Raw genomic sequence first — 19848 nt, 5'->3', positions numbered from 1 at the left:
AGAAAGGAGTTATACCAGAATTCTCTGCACTATATGCTCACTTTTCTCTAAATCTAAAACTGCTCTAAATAAAACAAAACCTAGGGGCACCTGGATGGCACAGTCAGTTGAGCATCCAACTCTCGGTTTTGGCTCAGGTCATGATCTCAGGGTTGTGAGGTCGAGCCCCACATCAGGCTCTGCATTTAGCATGGAGTCTGCTTGTCTTTCTCTCCCCTCCCCCAATGCTCCCCCCTCTGCTTATGCTCATGCTCTCTCTCTCTCTCCTTCTCTCTTCTAAAATAAATAAAATCTTTAGGGTGCCTGGGTGGCTCAGTTGGTTGAGTGACTGCCTTCGGCTTGGGTCATGATCCTGGAGTCCCAGAATTGAGTCCAGCATCGGGCTCCCTACTGAGCAGGGCGTATGCTTCTCCCTCTGACCCTCCCCCCCTCATGCTCTCTCTCTCAAATAAATAAATAAAATCTTTAAAAAAAATAATTTAAAATAAATAAAATCTTTAAAAAAAATCTAGGTCATCCTCTAAATTGGAAGGGTAAGAGATTAGTAGTGGTGTCTTGTACACTCCTAACCATATCTCAGACAGAGAGAATTCCCAGTACCATGGGCAGAAATTTACAAATTGCCAAACCTAGGTTTGATTTACTAATTCTTCTCTTTAATCAAGTTGTTTGTTTATGACAAAATTCTAAAGCTGGAAAAAGTAGAGGAGGAGCTAAAATGGAGTAGGAGGACCCTAGATTTGCCTCATCCCTCAAACACAGGTAGATAAATATCAAATCATTTTGAATACCCAAGACATTGATCTGAGGACTGACAGAATAAACTGCACAACTAGAGAGAGGGAAGAAGACATAGCATGGAAGGTAGGAGGTGCAGAGATGTGGTCTGGGGGAGAAAGAGATCAGGGGTGCTGCAGAGGGGAGGGAGCCCTGGTCACAGACAGAGGAGGGAGGGAGGGAGAAAGAGAGAGAGGTGGGGGGAGGGAAGGAGAGAGGGAGAGAGAGAGAGGAGTGCACAGGGGACTGCATAAGGAAAACACTTCCCCAAAGCCACTGACTGGGAAAACGAGAGGAGCTGATTTACAAGATTTTTTTTTTTTGATAACCAGTGGGTCTCAAAGACTAGAGTTTTAGCCGTCCACAGCAGGGCTGGTGTGGAGCCTGGCAGGGGCTGCAGTTCTCCTGTGGAGAAGGAGGGCAGATAGCCTGGGGGCAGATGTTGTGATCAGAGGATTCCCTGGGACCCACTGGGGAAAGCAGTTCCCCATTCTTGGAGCGCATCTGAGAGAGGTCAACTAAAGAGTTAGTGGGCACTATTTCCCTCCCCCGCCTCTCAGCATAGGTGCAAAGACACCTGCTGAGGGCAGCTAACCTGGACACCAGCTTTTTGCTGTGCTTTATACCAAACTCCAAACCCCTGCACTTTGGTGCGACTGCCCTTCTGAGACAAACCTGCATCACTCCCAGTACAGTGAGACCCTGCCCTAGAGGACCAGCTCAGGTTCCCACCATGCCAGGTCCCTAAAGTTTGGAGTTTTAAAACTCATCTAATCTACCTGGGATAGACCCCAAGGTGCACTGTGCTACCACGTGGGTGGCCATGCTGGACACAGACAGGGGAAAGGCAGGGATCTGAGGAATGCCAGGGACACACAAGGGGAGATTCTTTGCTCTTCTGGAAGGGCTTCCCGGACAGCAGCAGGTGTGTATTCCCCTCTCTAAGGACAAGGAAGAGGGCTGCCCCATTTCCCTCCCTCACCCCTCAGCATAAACTAATTTCAGTAAGCAGCACAGAGCCAACAGTGGCGGCTAAACAGCTTACACCAAGCCCTACCCCCTGTGCTCTGCTGGTGCGGCTTTCTTGGGCAAGTGTGCCTGAGAACCAGCATGGTGGGCTCCTCCCCAAGAAGACCAGCACAACCCCCACTACCCCCCACATAGCACATCTATTAACCATAAGGTTCTACAAAGCTTCAGCTCTAGTGGAAATAGCATTGGGTCTCTCTTAACAAACAGACCAGAATACAACTAGTTAAAACTAACCACACTCTGGCCAAGGTCCAAACACTCGCCACTGCAGGCAAGGAGAAACTCTGAAGAGGACTGACCTGTAGGAAAGAGGTGCCAAAACACACCGTAGCACAGTGCACACTCTGAAACACTTCCTGAAGCACCAGGCCCTGGACAGCATAGGACCTCTTCTTCATAAAACCATTACTCTCAAGAGCAGGAAAGATAACAGGCTTTCATTTTTGTTTGTTTGTTTTTAAGATTTTATTTATTTAATTGACAGAGAGAGAGAAAGCATAAGCAGAGGGAGCAGCAGAGAAAGAGGGAGAGCAGACTCTCTGCTGAGCAGGGAGCCCGATGTGGGGCTCAATCCCAGGACCCTGGGATCATGACCCAAGCCAAAGGCAGATGCTCAACCGACTGAGCCACCCAGGTGCCCCCATAACAGGATTTCCTAACACAAAGAAGAAGACAGAGACCTAGATAAAATGCCAAGACAGAGGAATTCATCCCAAAAAAAAAAAACAAGAAAAGGTCATGGCCAGGGATCTAATCAAAACAAATATAAGTAATATTCTTGATCCAGAATATAAAGCAACAATCATAAGGATACTAGTTGGGCTTGAGAAAAGCAAAGAAGACACCAGGGAGACCCTTGACAAAGAGATAAAAGACCTAAAACCTAGTCAGGCTGAAATGAAAACTGCAATAACCAAGATGCAAAACTGACTGGATGTAATGACCACGAGGATGGAAGAAGAATAGGAACAAATAAGTGATACAGAAGATAAAATTATGGAAAATAATGAAGCTGAAGAGGGAAAAAAAAATATTGGATCATGAATGCAGACCTAGGGAACTCAGCAGTTCCATAAAGCATAATAACATTCGTATCATAGGAGTCCCAGAAGAAGAGGGAAAAGAGGGCAGAAGGTTTATTTGAGGAAATTACAGCTGAAAACTTCCCCAATCTGGGAAAGGAAACAGATATCCAAATCAAGAAGGCACAGAGAACTGCCATCAAAATCAACAAAAGCAGGCCAACACCAAGACATATCAGAGTAAAATTTGCAAAATATAGAATAAGGAAAAAATACAAAACCTTTGGGAAACAGCAAAAGGGTCCTAAGAGAGAAGTATAGAGCAATACAGGCATATCTCAAGAAGCAAGAAAAATCTTAGGGCGCCTGGGTGGCTCAGATGGTTAAGCATCTGCCTTTGGCTTAGGTCATGATCCCAGGGTCCTGGGATCGAGTCCCGCATCGGGCTCCCTGCTGAGCGGGGAGCCTGCTTCTCCCTCTGCCTCTCTCTCTCTGTCTGTCTCTCATGAATAAATAAATAAAATCTTTAAAAAAAAAAAGAAGAAAAATCTTAAATATGCAACCTAACCTTACACCTAAAGGAGCTAGAAAAAGAACAACAAATGAAGCCTAAAACCAGCAGCAGAAGGGAAATAATAAAGATTAGAGGAGAAATAAATGACATAGAAACAACAACAAAAAAAAAACAGAAAAGATCAATGAAATCGGAGATGGTTCTTTGAAAAAACTAATAAAACTGATAAACCCCTAGCCAGACTTATCAAAAAGAAAAAAGACCCAAATGAATAAAATTGTGAATAAAAGAGATCACAACCACCACCACAGAAATATAAACAATTAAAGAGAATATTATGAAAAACTATATGCCAAGAAATTGGGTAATCTGGAAGAGATGGATAATATCCTAGAAACATATAAACCACCAACTGAAAAAGGAAGAAATAGAAAACTTGAACACATCAATACACAGCAAAGAAATTTAATCAGTAATCAAAAATCTCCCATCAAACAAAAGTCCAGGGCCAGATGCCTTCATAGGGGAATTCCACCAAACATTTAAAGAATTAATACCTATTCTTCTAAAAAAAGAGAAATGGAAGGAAAACATCCAAACTCATTCTACAGAGCCAGTGTTACCCAGATAAAGACCCCACTAAAAAAGAGAATAGGCCAATATCCCAGATGAACATGGATATAAAACTTGTCAACAAAATACTAGCATATCAAATCCATCCAACAGTACATTAAAGGAATCATTCACCATAATCAAGTGGGATATATTTCTAGGTTGCAAGGGAGGTTCAATTCTCAAATCAGTCAACGTGACATACCACATTAATAAAAGAAAGGATAAGAACCATATGATCCTCTCAATAGATACAGAAAAAGCATTTGACAAAGTACAGCATCCTTCTTGATAAAAACCCTCAATAATGTAGGGATAGAGGGAAATTACCTCAATATCATAAAGGTCATATATGAAAGACCCACACAGCTAATATTATCCTCAATGGGGAAAAACTGAAGGCTTTTCCTTTACAGTCAGGAACAAGGCAGGGGTGTCCACTCTCCCCACTGTTATTTAACATAGTACTACAAGTCCTAGCCTCAGCAAACAGATAACAAAAAGAAATAAAAGGCATCCAAATTGGTAAGGAAGAAGTCAAACTCACTAATTGCAGATGACATAACACTCTATGTAGAAAACCTGAAGATGCCACCAAAAAATTGCAAGAAATACACGAATTCAGTAAAGTCACAGGATACAAAGTCAATGTACAGAAATCTATTGCATTTCTATACACCAATAATGAAGCAGCAGAAAAAGAAATCAAGGAATCAATCCCATCTACAGTTGCACAACAGTAAAATACTTAGGAATAAACCTAACCAAAAAGGTAAAAGAGCTGTACCCTGAAAACTATAGAACACTTATGAAAGAAATTAGAGAGGACACAAAGAAACATTCCATGCTCATGGACTGGAAAAACAAATATTGTTAAAATGTCTATACTACCCAAAGAAATCTACACATTTAATGCAATCCCTATCAAAATATCACCAGCAATTTTCATAGAGCTAGAACAAATAATCCTAAAATGTGTATGGAACCACAAAAGACCCTGAATAGCCAAAGCAACCTTGAGAAAGAAAAGCAAAGCTGGAGACATCATAATACTGAACTTCAAGTTATATTACAAAGCTGTAGTCATCAAGAGAGTATGGTACTGGCACAAAAACAGACACATAGATCAATGAAACAGAATAGAAAACCCAGAAATAGACCTACAACTCTACGGTCAGTTTCAACAAAACTGGATGTTATATGAAAACAATGAATCGTGGATCACTACATCAAAAAACTAATGATGTACTGTATGGTGACTAACATAACACAATAAATAAAATGAAATTTAAAAAATTAAAAAATAAATAAAAAATAATTTTAAAAAAGGAGAAACAAAAAAATATATCCAATGGAAAAAGGACAGTCTCTTCAACAAATGGTGTCAGGAAAACTGGACAGCAACATGCAGAAGAATGAAACTGGACCACTTTCTTACACCTTACACAAAAATAAATTCAAAATGGATTAAAGACTTAAATACGAGACAGGAAACCATCAAAATCCTAGAGGAGAACATAGGCACTAACCTCTTTGACATCAGCCATAGCAACTTCCTATGACATACATCTCCGGAAGCAAGGGAAAGCAAGGCAAAAATGAACTATTGGGACTTCACCAAGATAAAAAGTTCCCTCACAGCAACAAAAACAATCAACAAAACTAAAAGGCAGCCTACGGAATGGGAGAAGATATTTGCAATTGACATATCGGATAAAGGGTTAGTATCTAAAATCTATAAAGAACTTAACAAACTTGGGGCGCCTGGGTGGCTCAGTCATTAAGTGTCTGCCTTCGGCTCGGGTCATGATCCCGGGGTCCTGGGATCGAGTCCCGCATCAGGCTCCCTGCTGTGCGGGAAGCCTGCTTCTCCCTCTCCCACTCCCCCTGTTTGTGTTCCCTCTCTCAAATTAATAAATAAAATCTTTCAAAAAAATTTAAAAAAAAAAAGAACTTAACAAACTCAATACCCAAAAAAACACATAACCTAGTTAAGAAATGGGCAGAAGACGTGAATAGACATATTTCCAAAGAAGACATCAAGATGGTTAACAGACACATGAAAAGATGCTCAACATCACTCATCATCAGAGAAATACAAATAGAAACTACAATGAGATATCATATCCTCACTCTTGTCAGAATGGCTAAAAATAACACAGGAAACAACAGATGTTGGCGAGGATGCAGGGGAAGGGGAACCCTCTTGCAGGGTTGGTGGGAATGCAAACTGGTGTGGTCACTCTGGAAAACAGTATGGAGGTTCCTCACAAAATTAAAAATAAAATTACCCTAGGATTCAGCACCTGCACTACAAAAATACTGATTTTAAGGGATACATGCACCCCAATGTTTATGGCAGCATTATTAACAACAGGCAAATTATGGAAAGAACCCAAATGTCCATCAACTGATGAATGGATAAAGAAGATGTGATGTATATGTGGGGTGTGTGTGTGTAATGGAATATTACTTAGCCATCAAAAAGAATGAAATCTTGCCATTTGCAACAACATGGATGGACCCAGAGTGTATTATGCTAAGCAAAATAAGTCAGTCAGAAAAAGACAAATGCCATATGTTCTCATTCATATGTGGAATTTAAGAAACAAAACAAATGAACATGGCGGGGAGGGGAGAGGGGCAAACAATAAAACAGGCCTTTAACTATAGAGAATAAACGGAGGATTGATGGAGGGAGGTAGGCCGGGGATGGGCTAAATGGGCGATGGATATTAGGCGGGCACTAGTTGTGATGAACACTGGGTGTTATATGTAAGTGATGAATCACTAAATCCTTCACCTGAAACTAATAATTACACTGGATGTTGACTGGAATTTAAATAAAAACTTGAAAATAAATAAAAAATAAAACTGGAAAAATGTATAAACAAAATCTATTATTTTTTTAAATGGGCAAATTCCTTTGAAACAAAAGCATAAAGGAAACCACAGTAAAACTTAAAACCTATAATTCAGAAGAGAAAAGATAAATATGACCAGATAATTCTTTAAAGAATAGGGAAATTCAGGGGCATCTCAGTGGTTCAACTGGTTAAGCATCTGACTCGATTTCAACTCAGGTCATGATCTCAGGGTCGTGAGATCAAGTCCCACATGGGGCTCTGTGCTCAGCATGGAGTCTATTTGAGATTCTCTCTGTACCTCTGCCCCTCCCCCTGTACTCTCCCACATGTGCACTCTCTCTCTCTCAAATAAATAAAATCTTAAAAAAAAAAAAATAGGGAAATTCAAATGATAAATGACAAACTTGGGGGGAAATCTAGTTTGTGTCTCCTTCATATAAAGAAAGTATCTAGCAGCACCTGGGTGACTCAGTGTGTTAAGCCTCCAACTCTTGGTTTCAGCCCAGGTCGTGACCTCATGGGTCATGGGACAGAAAAGAAGAGATTGGGGATGACTCCCCGCTTAGAAGATTCTCTCCCTCTGCCCCTTCCCCCACTCACTTGTGCACTCTCTCCCTCTCTAAAATAAATCTTAAAAAAAAAAAAAAAGTATCTAGAAGTTAATAAAGTTCAAGCATGATAGAAAAATGGGCAAAAGATTCCAAACAGCAGTTCGGGTCCACTTCAATGAATAGTATGCACCGGCAAGAGTACAGAGAGAGAAACTGCTTGCCAGGCACTGGATATTTCAAACTGATGGTTTTAGCACATAAAAGTAGAATGATAGATTGAAAGGTATTTTTTTTCCCCTCATGGTTATTTGGAAGGTGCAGCCATGACATGGCACATTTAGCACAGTTCTTCAACATTCTAAATATCACTACTGAGAATTTTTGTAAAATACTATATTCTACAAGTCATTTTTTCTTACATTTTAAATTAAAATGAGGACCTTGCCTCTTTGGAATTCTACCTCCTTGACATTTATTTTTCCCCATCAGTTTCTTCTTCCCATAAGTGTTGGTATTGTATAAGATGCTCCCTGGATAACCTGTATGTTGACTACACCCACATCTGTACTCCTCAGGGGTTCAAACTCCCACAGATCCCTACTTGAGTCTCAAATCTGATGGGCATTCCCCTGTTAAAGTAGGCTCATCTTCCCCTGTCAATCTGTTCTTCTTCCTTGCCTACTTCAGATGTTGATCAGAGAGGATTTGGGGTTGAGTGAGATTGGAAAGACAGAAAAGAAGAGATTAGGGAGTAAGTTCAAGTTTGTAGTTTTGCTGATTGTTACCAAATTAGCTCTTAGCAAATCCAGTTAATTTCACCTCCTAGGCATTAAAAAGAAAACCCCCTCTTTGTTATCTCTATTTTACCTCCCTAGATTGTATAATGGACACACAATGGTCTCTATGTGTGCTTGAACTTCACAAATCGGTCTCACAAATCGAGAAAGAGCTCGAAAGTACTAATCTGAGTATATCACTTATCTGCCTACAATCCTCTGTTGAACAATCACGTTTTGAGGTGGTCAGGACAGTGAGCCAAACCTTAAAGTAATAATCAAGCCTTTATTCACTCACTGTGATAGCGCAAGCCAGAGGCCAAAAGAGAGGCACCAGTTCTGCTCCATTCCTTGCCCCACCCGCCATGGGCCAGCATTAGGCAAGGGTCAGGTGGGTGCAGTGCAGGTGCAGGGAGGCATCTCATTCCAAGGGGCCCCAAACAAAAGGCTCCTGACTCTTTATGGACTCATGGGCTGAGGAGAAAGAAAGGGGGAAGAGCCAGAAGTGGAAAGATACCGAGTCAAGTGGAGAAAAGTGCCTCAACCAAAGACCCCTGGTAAGGAGTTCTTAGCAGAAGCACCTGGAAGGTGCCTCAGTCAAGGTCCCTGATAATGAGGCCTCTGAATGGAGACACTTGGGCTAAAAATACAGGTTATATATGAGCATGTCTGGCCTAGGTGCCTGAGTCTTGGACCTCAATTTTCTCTAGAAAACACAATGCACTGGACATGCACACAGTCTGGTGTGGGCAGGGCACCTTTCCCCTATGAGGCCTGCCAGACAATGACTATAATTGCCTATGGTCAGGACTCATAGGTCACACAAGGATTCTGGCTTGGAGCCAAACTCCTCACCCTTCAGTGGCTACCCCAAAGCCTCAACCTCTTCACATGGTAAACAAAGATCCCTTCATCTGACCCCCATGCCTACTTTTCTGCTATCATCTCCCGCTTCACATTTCATACTCCAGTAAAAACTGCCCCCCTCCATGGGGCGCCTGGGTGGCTCAGGTCAGTTAAGCATCTGCCTTTGGCTCAGGTCATGATTTCAGCCCACACTGGGCTCCCTGCTCAGCAGGGAGTCTGTTTCTCCCTCTACCCCTCCCCCTGCTCTCTCTCTCTCAAAAAAATAAAATCTTCTAAAAAATTTATTTAAAAAAAAACTGCCCCCCCTCCAAAGTATTCTAACCTCCATGCCTTTGTTCAGTTTCCCCTGCTTTCCCCACCTTCTGTTTCTTCACCAAGCAAACTCCCACTTATCCTTTGAGATTTATCCCAGGTGCCACCTCCACCAGGAAGCCTTCTTAACAAATATCCATCTTCATTCTAGACACAAGTAACTCTTCCCTATGCTGTGGATTCTTAAGCTCTCGTGCACACAAATTACTACCAATTTACTTACTACATAATATTTCCTGTTTCTGTATCTATGTAACAAAACACTAAATTCCTAGAGAACAGAAGCCATATCAGTTCTTTGGAATTCCTCTCCAAAAGGCCACCATTCACTCTTTACAATTGGTTTCTTAGTCTACAGGCCTTAGGCTCCATGGTTGTCAGGGATTTCTAAAATCTTTTCATTTATATATGATGAGTACTGGAACATTTAAAAGTGTCCATTTGCAAAGTGATAACCACAACTTTTCACCTGTAAGTTCTGAATTTCTTGTCATTTAACTTTCACCCAATTTTTATGGGAATCCAGTCCGAGAGAAGGAAGAGGGGAGCCAAGCAGACAACAAAGATATTCAATGTCAGCAAAAGTCTTAGTACCCAGCAGTCCTAACACAACATTAAACTGGACAAGTCCACGTAAACTTGTGTCCCTGATTAAGTCGTAGCTTCTAGCTGTGTCACCGAAGAGGAAACCAGACTTCATTCAGGGAGAGATTGCAAGAATGGACTCCACAGGGCGCCTGGGTGGCTCAGTTGGTTAAGCGACTGCCTTCAGCTCAGGTCATGATCCTGGAATCCCGGGATCGAGTCCCACATTGGGCTCCCTGCTCAGCAGGGAGTCTGCTTCTCCCTCTGACACTCTTCCCTCTCGTGCTCTCTATCTCTCATTCTCTCTCTCAAATAAATAAATAAAATCTTTAAAAAAAAAAAGAATGGAAATTTAGATTCTCTCTCTCTCACTAAACACTAAAATGTGTGCTGGTACTATTTGCACTGTTTCTGCACCTACTGAGTAGGCACAAAGCTACAGACTCCAGAAAAATAAGGCTAGGGTGAGAAGCATGCCAGACATTTTTAAAAATCCCAGTGAGAATAGCAAAGATGAGCTTTTTACCTGGTAAAATCCTTACTCCACAGTTATATTCAAAAGCAAAAGCAATACTATGACCATGTGATTGTGTCCTCTCCCATTTTTATACAAAGATGTTTCTGTATCCTTTGCCATTCAAGACATTTTAGATCCTCTACATAGGGAGAAGATAGACCAGGAGTTTGTGTGAAATGAATGTCTACAAATATAATGTTAAAACCCTAAAATATTTTAATAGATTGTGGCTGCCTCAAATTAAATCAAGAGATAAATAACAATAAATGAATGTGTACCCCCTGTACTTACAAGAGAACATGAGCAACGATGGCATTCACATCGAACAAGGTATCAGTAGGGAATTCTCTGAGTAAGATGTTGCCCCTATAAAAAAATTTAAAAAGCATTACAGAAATATTTCCTTGGAATTCATTTTTCTTGTCTAATAGGTTTTAAGTTCTTGATGTTAGAGCCTGGGTGTTATACATTATCCCATGCACCTCACCTACCAGCGTGCTGACCATAAAATACACAAAAATATTTATCGAATATACACTCAATAAATATGTTGACTTTGAAGAGCCCAGACCCTGGGCTAGGCAAAAAGACTGGGAAAACACAGGAGTCTCAACAAGGCTTCCTACCAACCTCCCAGTCACATACACACACTTTCCCTAAATGGGCTGGGAAGGAGACAAGTAGGAGAGAAAAAGAACTGTCCTTAGCAGTTGATCTCTGAGGAGACAGAATATGTCCCCACTTCTTGGGCCAAATCCCAACAGTTTGAGAAAAAGACTCTGAGAAACCTGAGAGACTAGCAGACCAAAGTGGAGAGGAATCTCTAACTGGGACATTGGCAGATCTCTCAAAAATACATTTCTTTCACACCCAAATATGGACCTGACAGATCTATTTGAAACACGAAATTTGTGACGGGCTTACTTTCCAGGCACTTATAGTAGGAGTTTACATAAGAATTCTCATGTAATATTCAAAACAAGCCTGTGAGGTAGGTTTTACAGCTATTTTACCTCATTTTATAGATAAGGAAGCTGAAGCACAGGTAACAAATCTATGACTTAGACTATTTGCTAAGCTTCATGTGACCTCCCCCCGCAACTGTATACAACTTTATTCTGGCTTGGTGATATTTTGTATATTTTAATATTCTAGAAGTATAGCTTTATATCCGCCTATCACACTCAAAAAAATACTTTACCTGAATAAATATGCTTTCACCAAATCTTTTTCTTTTCCACAGTATCTTGATGTTTCTTCTTTGACACAATTAACCTTTAAAAGATTATATTTAAGGTTTAGAGTATATATCAAAAAGTCAAGTTTCTTGGTTAGGGAAACAAGAAGGAAAATTAAACAGCACAATCTGTCTCCGGGTCAAATTTTTTATTTTACTTTTCTTTCTGATTTGTATCCTATAATTGCTTATTTATTCAAGTGCTTGAGGTAACCCCGAGAAAGGAATTATTTCTACACCTAAGAGTTCTATTTAATTATACCTGAGAGAATACTTATGGAACAAGTAGGAAGTAACCAAGTAGAAAAGGAAAGAAACAATGAAGGCGGGACAAAAAAAATCATGGGTAAAAGCCAAGAAGCAGAAGTAAGTGGTTAAGTTGGGAGCATGAAAGCATCTCAGCAGCTGGAATAAAGATACTGCTGGTTTCTTATCCAAAATCCAGCCTTCCTTTTGTTCTACTACCAGAACTTCCCTAAACACAAGTGCCCCAATGAAAGACTTTTCCGGACTCCCCAACAGCTACAGATGGCCAGTGTTCGAAGTCACTGGGGTTGGATTCCAGATGGTTCTTAAAAGGGAGCTAACTTATACTCTTTTTCCACTTCTTCCTGACAAAAAACAGACAAGGCAGCTGGGGCACCAGCAGTAATCATGGACCATAAAATGTCTTTAAAGAGAGAAACCCATGCTGAGCATGGTGCCACAGAAAGAATGAACCCTAATCACTGATGACATCACAGCAGGCCTAACAGCCCTTGATAATTTATAATCTAGACTCTGTGTCAAAAATATAAGAATAATCCTGGCAGCAACATGAAGATACAGTGGAAGGCAAGAGAGCACAAAGATAAGGAGGCAGGTTAAACAAATATCACATCAGTACAGGGCAAGGATGACTGGCACCTGAAGTAAAGCAGAGAAGGACAGAAGAAGTTCAAGAGATTTCTCACCAATCCAGTAAGGCGAACTAGGGAGAAGAAGAGGCATGTGTATGCAGCCTGGGATAGAGGGGGAAGGAAAGAGATAAAGAAAACAAAGAGGTTTCAAGATGGGGCAATGGGTAGCCACCAACAAAACTTAAACTAAGGCTGGAAGAAAAAGTTATTTCATTTTAGAGTTTGTTTTTGTTTGATTTTTTAAAATGGGTTTGGGGTTGTTTTTGTTGTTGTTTTTTTGGTTTGTTGGGTTTTTTTTTAAAGATTTTATTTACTTGAGAGAGAAAGAATGAGACAGAGAGAGAGAGCATGAGAAGAGGGAGGGTCAGAGGGAGAAGCAGACTCCCCACTGAGCAGGGAGCCCGATGCGGGACTCGATCCCAGGACTCCAGGATCATGACCTGAGCTGAAGGCAGTTGCTTAACCAACTGAGCCACCCAGGCGCCCCATGGGTTTGGGGTTTTGTGTGTGTCGTTCAATTTAATTTTAATGGAGTTTGAGGAAGTAGAATGACAACTGGGGAAGCCACATTTATTTTCAAAAGCTACAAAAGGAGAACTGACACTCAGAAAAAAATATTAGGAATAAAGAATTAGAATTAAAAGTCAGAATACAGCTACACCTGCCAAAAAACTGAATGTTAGCAAGAATTTTTAAAAGTCAGAGCATAGGTGATGATTGACATTATGACAATAGATTTTTTTTTCCATTCATCCCATTCAACATATATATGAACACCTACCATATGTTAGTCACTCTCCTAGTCACTGGGGTACCGTTAGGCTCCAAATAAAGATCTTTATCTTTAGAACTTACATTCTAAAAGTAGAGACAGACAATTTTAAAAACTAGTATGTAGTGTTAAGTCCCATATAGGGAAAAAAAAGTAAGGGGATAGTGTGTGACAGGACATTTTAGATAGGTAATCAAGGAAGGCTTGGGGGAGGGGATAACCTTTGCACAAAGAACAGAAGGAATGGAATGATGCATATGATTATCATATAAATGTGTGGAAGAGAGGAGTTCTAAGCAGAAGGGAAAATATTTGCAAAGGCCTTGTGGAAATAACATTTCCAGCAGGTTCAGGTAACAAAAAGATGACCTGTAGGTGTCAGGAACAAACTAAGTAAGGTAAAGGGACAAAAAAATGAAATCAGAGGAAGCCAGTGTCCACAAGAGTGAAGAGTTTCTATTTTATCCTAACTATTAACGGGAAACCTTTCTGAAGGGGTAGCAAAGGGACCTGACACATATGACTTATGTGTGGAGAAAAGTTTAGTGGGACAAGAGTGAAAGGAGAAATACCAATTATTAGAAGGCTACTATAGTTTCCCAGATGAGAAGTGATGAAGGTTTAGACAAGGGGAGGGAGGGGTCAGATTTGGGAAGTTTTGATAATAGAACCTAAAGATTTCTTGATGGCTTGGTTATGACAAAACGAAAAGTCAAAGATGATTCAAAGGTTTTTTGTTTTAAAATCTGCTTTGATATAATGAGATAGCTATACCAGCTTTCTTTTGGTCATCACTTACATGATACATCTTTTCCCTTCATTTACTTCGAAGATGTCTAAAGCCTGTATTTCAAGATGCATTTCTAAATAGTACAGAGTTGGGTTTGGTTATCATACCCAGCTTGGCAATCTCTGTCTTAACGGGAACATTTAGTCCAATTTATATTTTAGTGTTTTCTTCATCTATGTCTGCCTCCTGAAATCTTAACTTTTAAAGACGATCTCAAAATGCTACTTTTTGTCAAGTCTTTCCCACTACTATACATAACCTTCTGCCCTGACGATTAGATATGAGTTTCCCTTCCTTTAAACCTAAATGGCATTTTATTTGTAACTATTACAATGATTATGTTCTGCTAATTACTGAGATGATTTGTGAATGTGTTTTTTCTCCCCTATTTAGAATCTAAATTCTTCAAGGAAATAGACTGGATCTTAGTCACATATCTATCTAAAAGACTAAATAAAGTCAGGTCATTTCAATGTCATAAACATTTATTTACCCAGCATCTATTATGTGCCAGAGAGTGAGTTAGGTCCTCGATATAGGTCTGTCTTATACACTAGTCTCCTTTCCACATAGCTTAGCATCCTCAACTGTAAAATCAAGACTTTAAGTTTTGTTTGTTCATAAAGGCAACACCCTGGGCATGAACCTTAATATTCTATTCTAGTTACTAGGTACACAGTTACTAGCTACTAGATAAACAGCATGATTATCCCTTCTGAATGTCCTACTAACCTAGTATTTTATTTCTAAACTTTAGAATTTTATTAAAAGCTCCTCAAAGATGAGCACCATTATCATTCTAGAGTGTAATCAGTTGTTTAAAGTTAACAAAGGTACATATAAAATTGACATAAAAAAAGATTTTTTTAAAGTATTAAGCAGTGATATAATAAGAAATAGATAATTGGTTTTTGCCCCTGGTTCCTGACACAGGGCTCCTAAAACCCTTGTTATTTCCTGAGTGATAGGAGTGTTAGGAGTATCTTTTGTTCTAATATTTGGTCTTTAACCCCAGTTCCTTATATAAGAGCTTCTAAGACTCTTGGAAACCCCTGCAGTGTTTAAGAGTATCTTTCTGCATGCTAATGAGGTGACTGATCCCTGGGGGCCCCCCCTATATAACTTGGAGATGAAGACTGCTCACCAAAAAGACAAAGGCATGATTAGAAGGTTGAACTTTCTGTCCTACCTCCTATCCTCAGGGCTGGAGATATAGTTAATCACCAGCGGCCAAAGATTTAATCAATCATGTCCACATAATGGAACCCCCATAAAAACCCTAAACAATAGGACTTGGAGAGCTTCCAGGATGGTGAACACATCTAAGTACCAGGAGGGTGGCACAGTCCAAACCAGAAGAGGACAGAAGCTCCTCTGCTCAAGACTTCCAGACCTCACCCTATGCATCTCGTCCTTTGGGCTATTACAGGGCTCTATCATTTATGATAAATCAGTAATAGTAAACAAAGTGTCTTCCTTCAATCCTGTGAGTTATTACAGCAAATTATCGAACCCAAGGAGGGGGCTGTAAGAACCCCCAATTTGTAGCCAAGTCAGGCAGAAGTTGTAGGTAACTTGGGAATCCATTCCTTGTGATTGGTATCTGAAGTGGAGGGCAGTCTTATCGGACTGAACCCTTAACCTCTGAGATCTGGGCTAAGTGGGCAGCTAGTGTCAGAACTGATTGGTGTGGAAAACTCACACATTTGATGTCAGAAGCGTTCTCTGGGTAGAAGAAAGAGTTTCCCTTTAATAGCCAAGGTTAGTTAACCTTTCTAGGATCCCTGCCCTGGGAACGCTAACTGCAGGGACCAAGTGGGACAGCAGCCATCTCTCAGAGGTAGAAGGCTAGTGAACTAAGAAAGAATAAATGTACACAGAAAGTCAGGTAGACACTAATCTGAGAGAATTTAATAATCACTGGGTTTTAATCATTCAATTTTCTGAGGTACAAATTCTAAGATTAAAGTAAATGAAAAGCTCACGGAACTATCTAATCTATGATGCATGTGGAAATTTTCCATAATACTCAATGACAAGTTTAAACATCCTTTTGAGAAAAAAATTAAATATGTCATTTCAAGTTAGGTTGTTTTGACTCTGTTCTAAAAATAAAGGAAAAACTGCAACATAAGCCATTATAAAGACCTAGAAGAATAGAAAAGGAAAAATATTTCAATTACCTCAATTTTGGTACCTCAGTTTGTGCTAATAGAAAATAAATAGTTGAATGTGGAGATCTATTAATATATTTGTCAGGCAAAACAACAAAGCTTAACTATAGGACTGAAAACTGAACTATAGCCTCAATAAAACAGTTTGCAAAATAAATTAAGTTCTAAGCTAAAGAATTTTGAACAGCTTTTTTTCTTCATGTACTAATTTACACAATAATCTGGAACTTTCTGTGCTTCTGTTTTTTCGTATAAAAAAAAGGTAGAAAAAAATTATTTTTCCAATCTGGAAAAGGTGTGAAACATAAGTATATTTAGATACTCAGCCTTAAGTCATACAATTGTAAAGTGTTTGTCACTAATAATTTAGTAACAAAAAATGTCTTTCTACCTTTGCAACTGAAATTCCATAGTCCTGGAGAGGTTTAACAGCCTCATTCAGTTCTTCAAGAAATACAGAGGTTCTTGGAGAATCTAAAATAAGAAATGTTTTATGAATGTTTTATGGCTTGCTCCTTAGGAAAGATGAATTTTTAAAATTAAAGCCCAAAGCTGCAAACTGAAGAAGAAATAGATTCATTTGCCCCACAAGTATATAAAACAACAAATAAACATACCTAGTTATATATTTTTACACCCTTATTTCCTATTGCCTCAATATTCTTATTTCTAATGTTTTTATGATATATTTTAACTTTGTAAGTATATTTAAAGTTTTCTAAAACAAGAATAGAATGTTTCATTTAAAGCTAACATTTGGCATTATTTTTCCAAGTTTAATACCACATACACAACACACATAGATGCATGCACAAAACTTTCAAAATGATTTTAAAGCTTTTTTTTATGAGAGAGAGAGAGAACATGCATGCAAGTGAGGGGAGAGGCAGCAGGAGAGGAAGAGAATCTCAAGCACACCCAGCACGGAGCCCATCGTGAGGCTCGATCTCACAACCCTGAGATCATAACCGGAGCTGAAATCAAGAGTCCAACACTTAACTGACTGAGCCACCCAGGCACCCCTCAAAATGATTTTAAAATACCATTTTCAAATGACAATTATAAGAGAGCCAACAGAAATATGGATTCATTTCACTTACTAATTCCAAGAATAGTTTTTTTTAAGGGATAAAGACTTAATGAGACCATTACAATTCTTAGTTACGTTCAATTGGTTAATCAGTGTAATTAATGGTACAGCTAAAGCAGAGTATTAAACAAAAGAACTACTAATACTTCATTTAAAGTTTTAAAACACTTTAAAAATATTTGTTCACTAAAAATACCAAAAAGTATACTTTCAGAGATGACTAGATGAAATTCAGATGTTATTCACTAATTCTTACCTAGTATTTGCTATGGACTAGTCACATGAGTAAATTCATTTAATCCTCACAACAAATTTACAAAGCAATTATTATTTCCTCATTATGGATGACAACAAAAACACAGAGAGGCTAAGTGACTTGATCAAAATCATACAGTGGCACAATCAGGATTTAAACTCAGGCAGACATATTTTAATAGCAGCTTTATAGCACATAATACTAGTCCTGACAATAAATTCCTGAGAATTTATTGAGAATATTGATTAAATAGCAATAGAAACATCACAAAAATCATGTAGAATATAAAAAATACTTACCAGCTTGACAAAAATAAGCTAAGGAGGCTTTTCCTGGTTGCAATGTACTGAAATATTTCTGAGGACTCAGTTCTGATAGAGAGTCTACTGCTGACTTATAAAAAATGCACATCATGACAAAAGAGATGCCAACTCTAAATATATTGAAACTGGAAGACATCATCAGCTGTAGTTGTACATGGGCAGGAGATTTTTGTCTGTTTTGTTCAGTGCTGTGGTTCTGTTGCCTAGGATAATACCTAGCAAGAACAGGTGTTCAACAAAGTTTTGCTGAATAAATTTGTTAAACAAATGAATGAAGTAAAATCTGCAAAAAGAATAATATAAGGCATTACTTATATATTTGATTTTGCCAGTACTTTCCTATTTCCCTCTAGTAAATATTTGAGAGGGATGACATAAAATGACACTGATTTAATAATACTATTGATTTTTGATACTTGCAAAAGATATAAAAGATACCTAGAGAAAGCAACATGAAATATTTTAAGTTTAATAGGTATTTACTAGAGTATGTTAAGCTAATTGTCATTTTTAAGGGTTCTAAAATTAATTCTCAAACATTATTTAATCCTTGTTTTAAATTGGGCATTTTATCTTTCTCTACCTATAACAGATTTACAATCAATACTCAGTTTTAATACCATTAAATGGGAGTGAGACATCCAAAATCTACTATGTCTACATTCTTTTTACTTTAAATTCCCTAGAAGATAGCAATTAAAACTATTTAAAGAACATTCCTTCTAAATATACTTTTAATACATGACTTAGACTTATTTATACAGTTTAGAAATTCAAGCATCTTTTTCAACCCATATTTTAATTCAGCTCTATCTTCTGACCTCAGATTTGTTTTAGATCTCCTCCTCTCATCTCCTTTCCAGCTGTACTTACTTCCACACTATCCTCTGCATCTGTTGTCAATTCTCTGTCTTCTATTTTGCTGCCTTCAAATTTCTCTCGAACAATTTCTTCTTTCAGGAAGTTTTTCTACTGATGATCTATACTACCTAAGTTTAAAAAAAGATAGTTTGGGAAAATTAGTGTAACATAAATATATCATACTTCTAGAAGGTAAAGATATACCCACAAGCATAGGTGAGAATTTTAATTTTTTTTAAATTTCAAATAGAACCCTTACCTTTCAAACAAAGGATCACTACCTCAAAACAAGAGACAGAAAAAAAATAGCTAAAAATTACTCATAAGAAGAGGGGTAGACTTTCTCAGTAAAGAATAAAATGATAAAAGAATGAAAAATTTAGGGACAATTACACTAAATTGGATATTTACTTTGCTTTTTTTTTTATAAATATTTTATTTATTTATTTGAGAGAGAGAATGAGATAGAACATGAGACGGGGGAGGGTTAGAGGGAGAAGCAGACTCCCTGCTGAGCAGGGAGCCCGATTCAGGAGTCGATCCTGGAACTCGATCCCGGGACTCCAGGATCATGACCTGTGCCAAAGGCAGTCGCTTAACCAAATGAGCCACCCAGGCACCCGACTTCGCTCTTTTTTTAAGATTTTACTTATTTATTTGTCAGAGAGAGAGAGGGAGCATGCACAAGCAGGGGAAGGTGCCGCAGAGGGAGAAGCAGGCTCCCTGCTGAGCAAGGAGCCAGGACTCTAGGATCATGACCTGAGCCAAAGGCAGATGCTTAACCAGCTGAGCCACCCAAGCAGCCCTACTTTGCTCTTTCAATTTTATCAGTAAGCCTATAATTTCTCTCCTTAAGAAGCAGGTATTCCTGGGGCACCTGGATGGCTCAGTTGGTTAAGCGACTGCCTTTGGCTCAGGTCATGATCTTAGGGTCCTGGGATCGAGCCCCACGTCGGGCTCCCTATTCCACGGGAAGCCTATTTTCTCCCTCTCCTTCTGTCTGCTCCTCCTCCT

The 19848-nt window shown here is 39.1% G+C and overlaps 1 protein-coding gene across 1 annotated transcript in view; it reads right to left on the bottom strand.

Moving 5' to 3' along the window:
* The window catches only part of TXNDC16 (thioredoxin domain containing 16), a 115614-nt gene that overhangs the window by 86181 nt on the left and 9585 nt on the right, over positions 1 to 19848 (bottom strand). The window contains exons 2-6 of the mRNA XM_028099704.2: positions 18847 to 18962; positions 17950 to 18256; positions 16696 to 16778; positions 11634 to 11707; positions 10724 to 10798 (exon numbers count right to left, since the gene is read on the bottom strand). Coding sequence (XP_027955505.1) covers positions 10724 to 10798; positions 11634 to 11707; positions 16696 to 16778; positions 17950 to 18112 — 395 coding nt within the window. The 5' untranslated portion in view covers positions 18113 to 18256; positions 18847 to 18962. The remainder of the gene's footprint in view (positions 1 to 10723; positions 10799 to 11633; positions 11708 to 16695; positions 16779 to 17949; positions 18257 to 18846; positions 18963 to 19848) is intronic.

Source organism: Eumetopias jubatus, unplaced genomic scaffold, assembly GCF_037043125.1.
Source record: "Eumetopias jubatus isolate StellerSeaLion01/CBP00866 unplaced genomic scaffold, mEumJub1_p1.0 scaffold_7, whole genome shotgun sequence".
Classification (NCBI taxonomy): Eukaryota; Metazoa; Chordata; class Mammalia; order Carnivora; family Otariidae; genus Eumetopias; species Eumetopias jubatus.
Note: the sequence above shows the minus strand (reverse complement) of the source record. Positions and strands in the feature narration are given on the sequence as shown.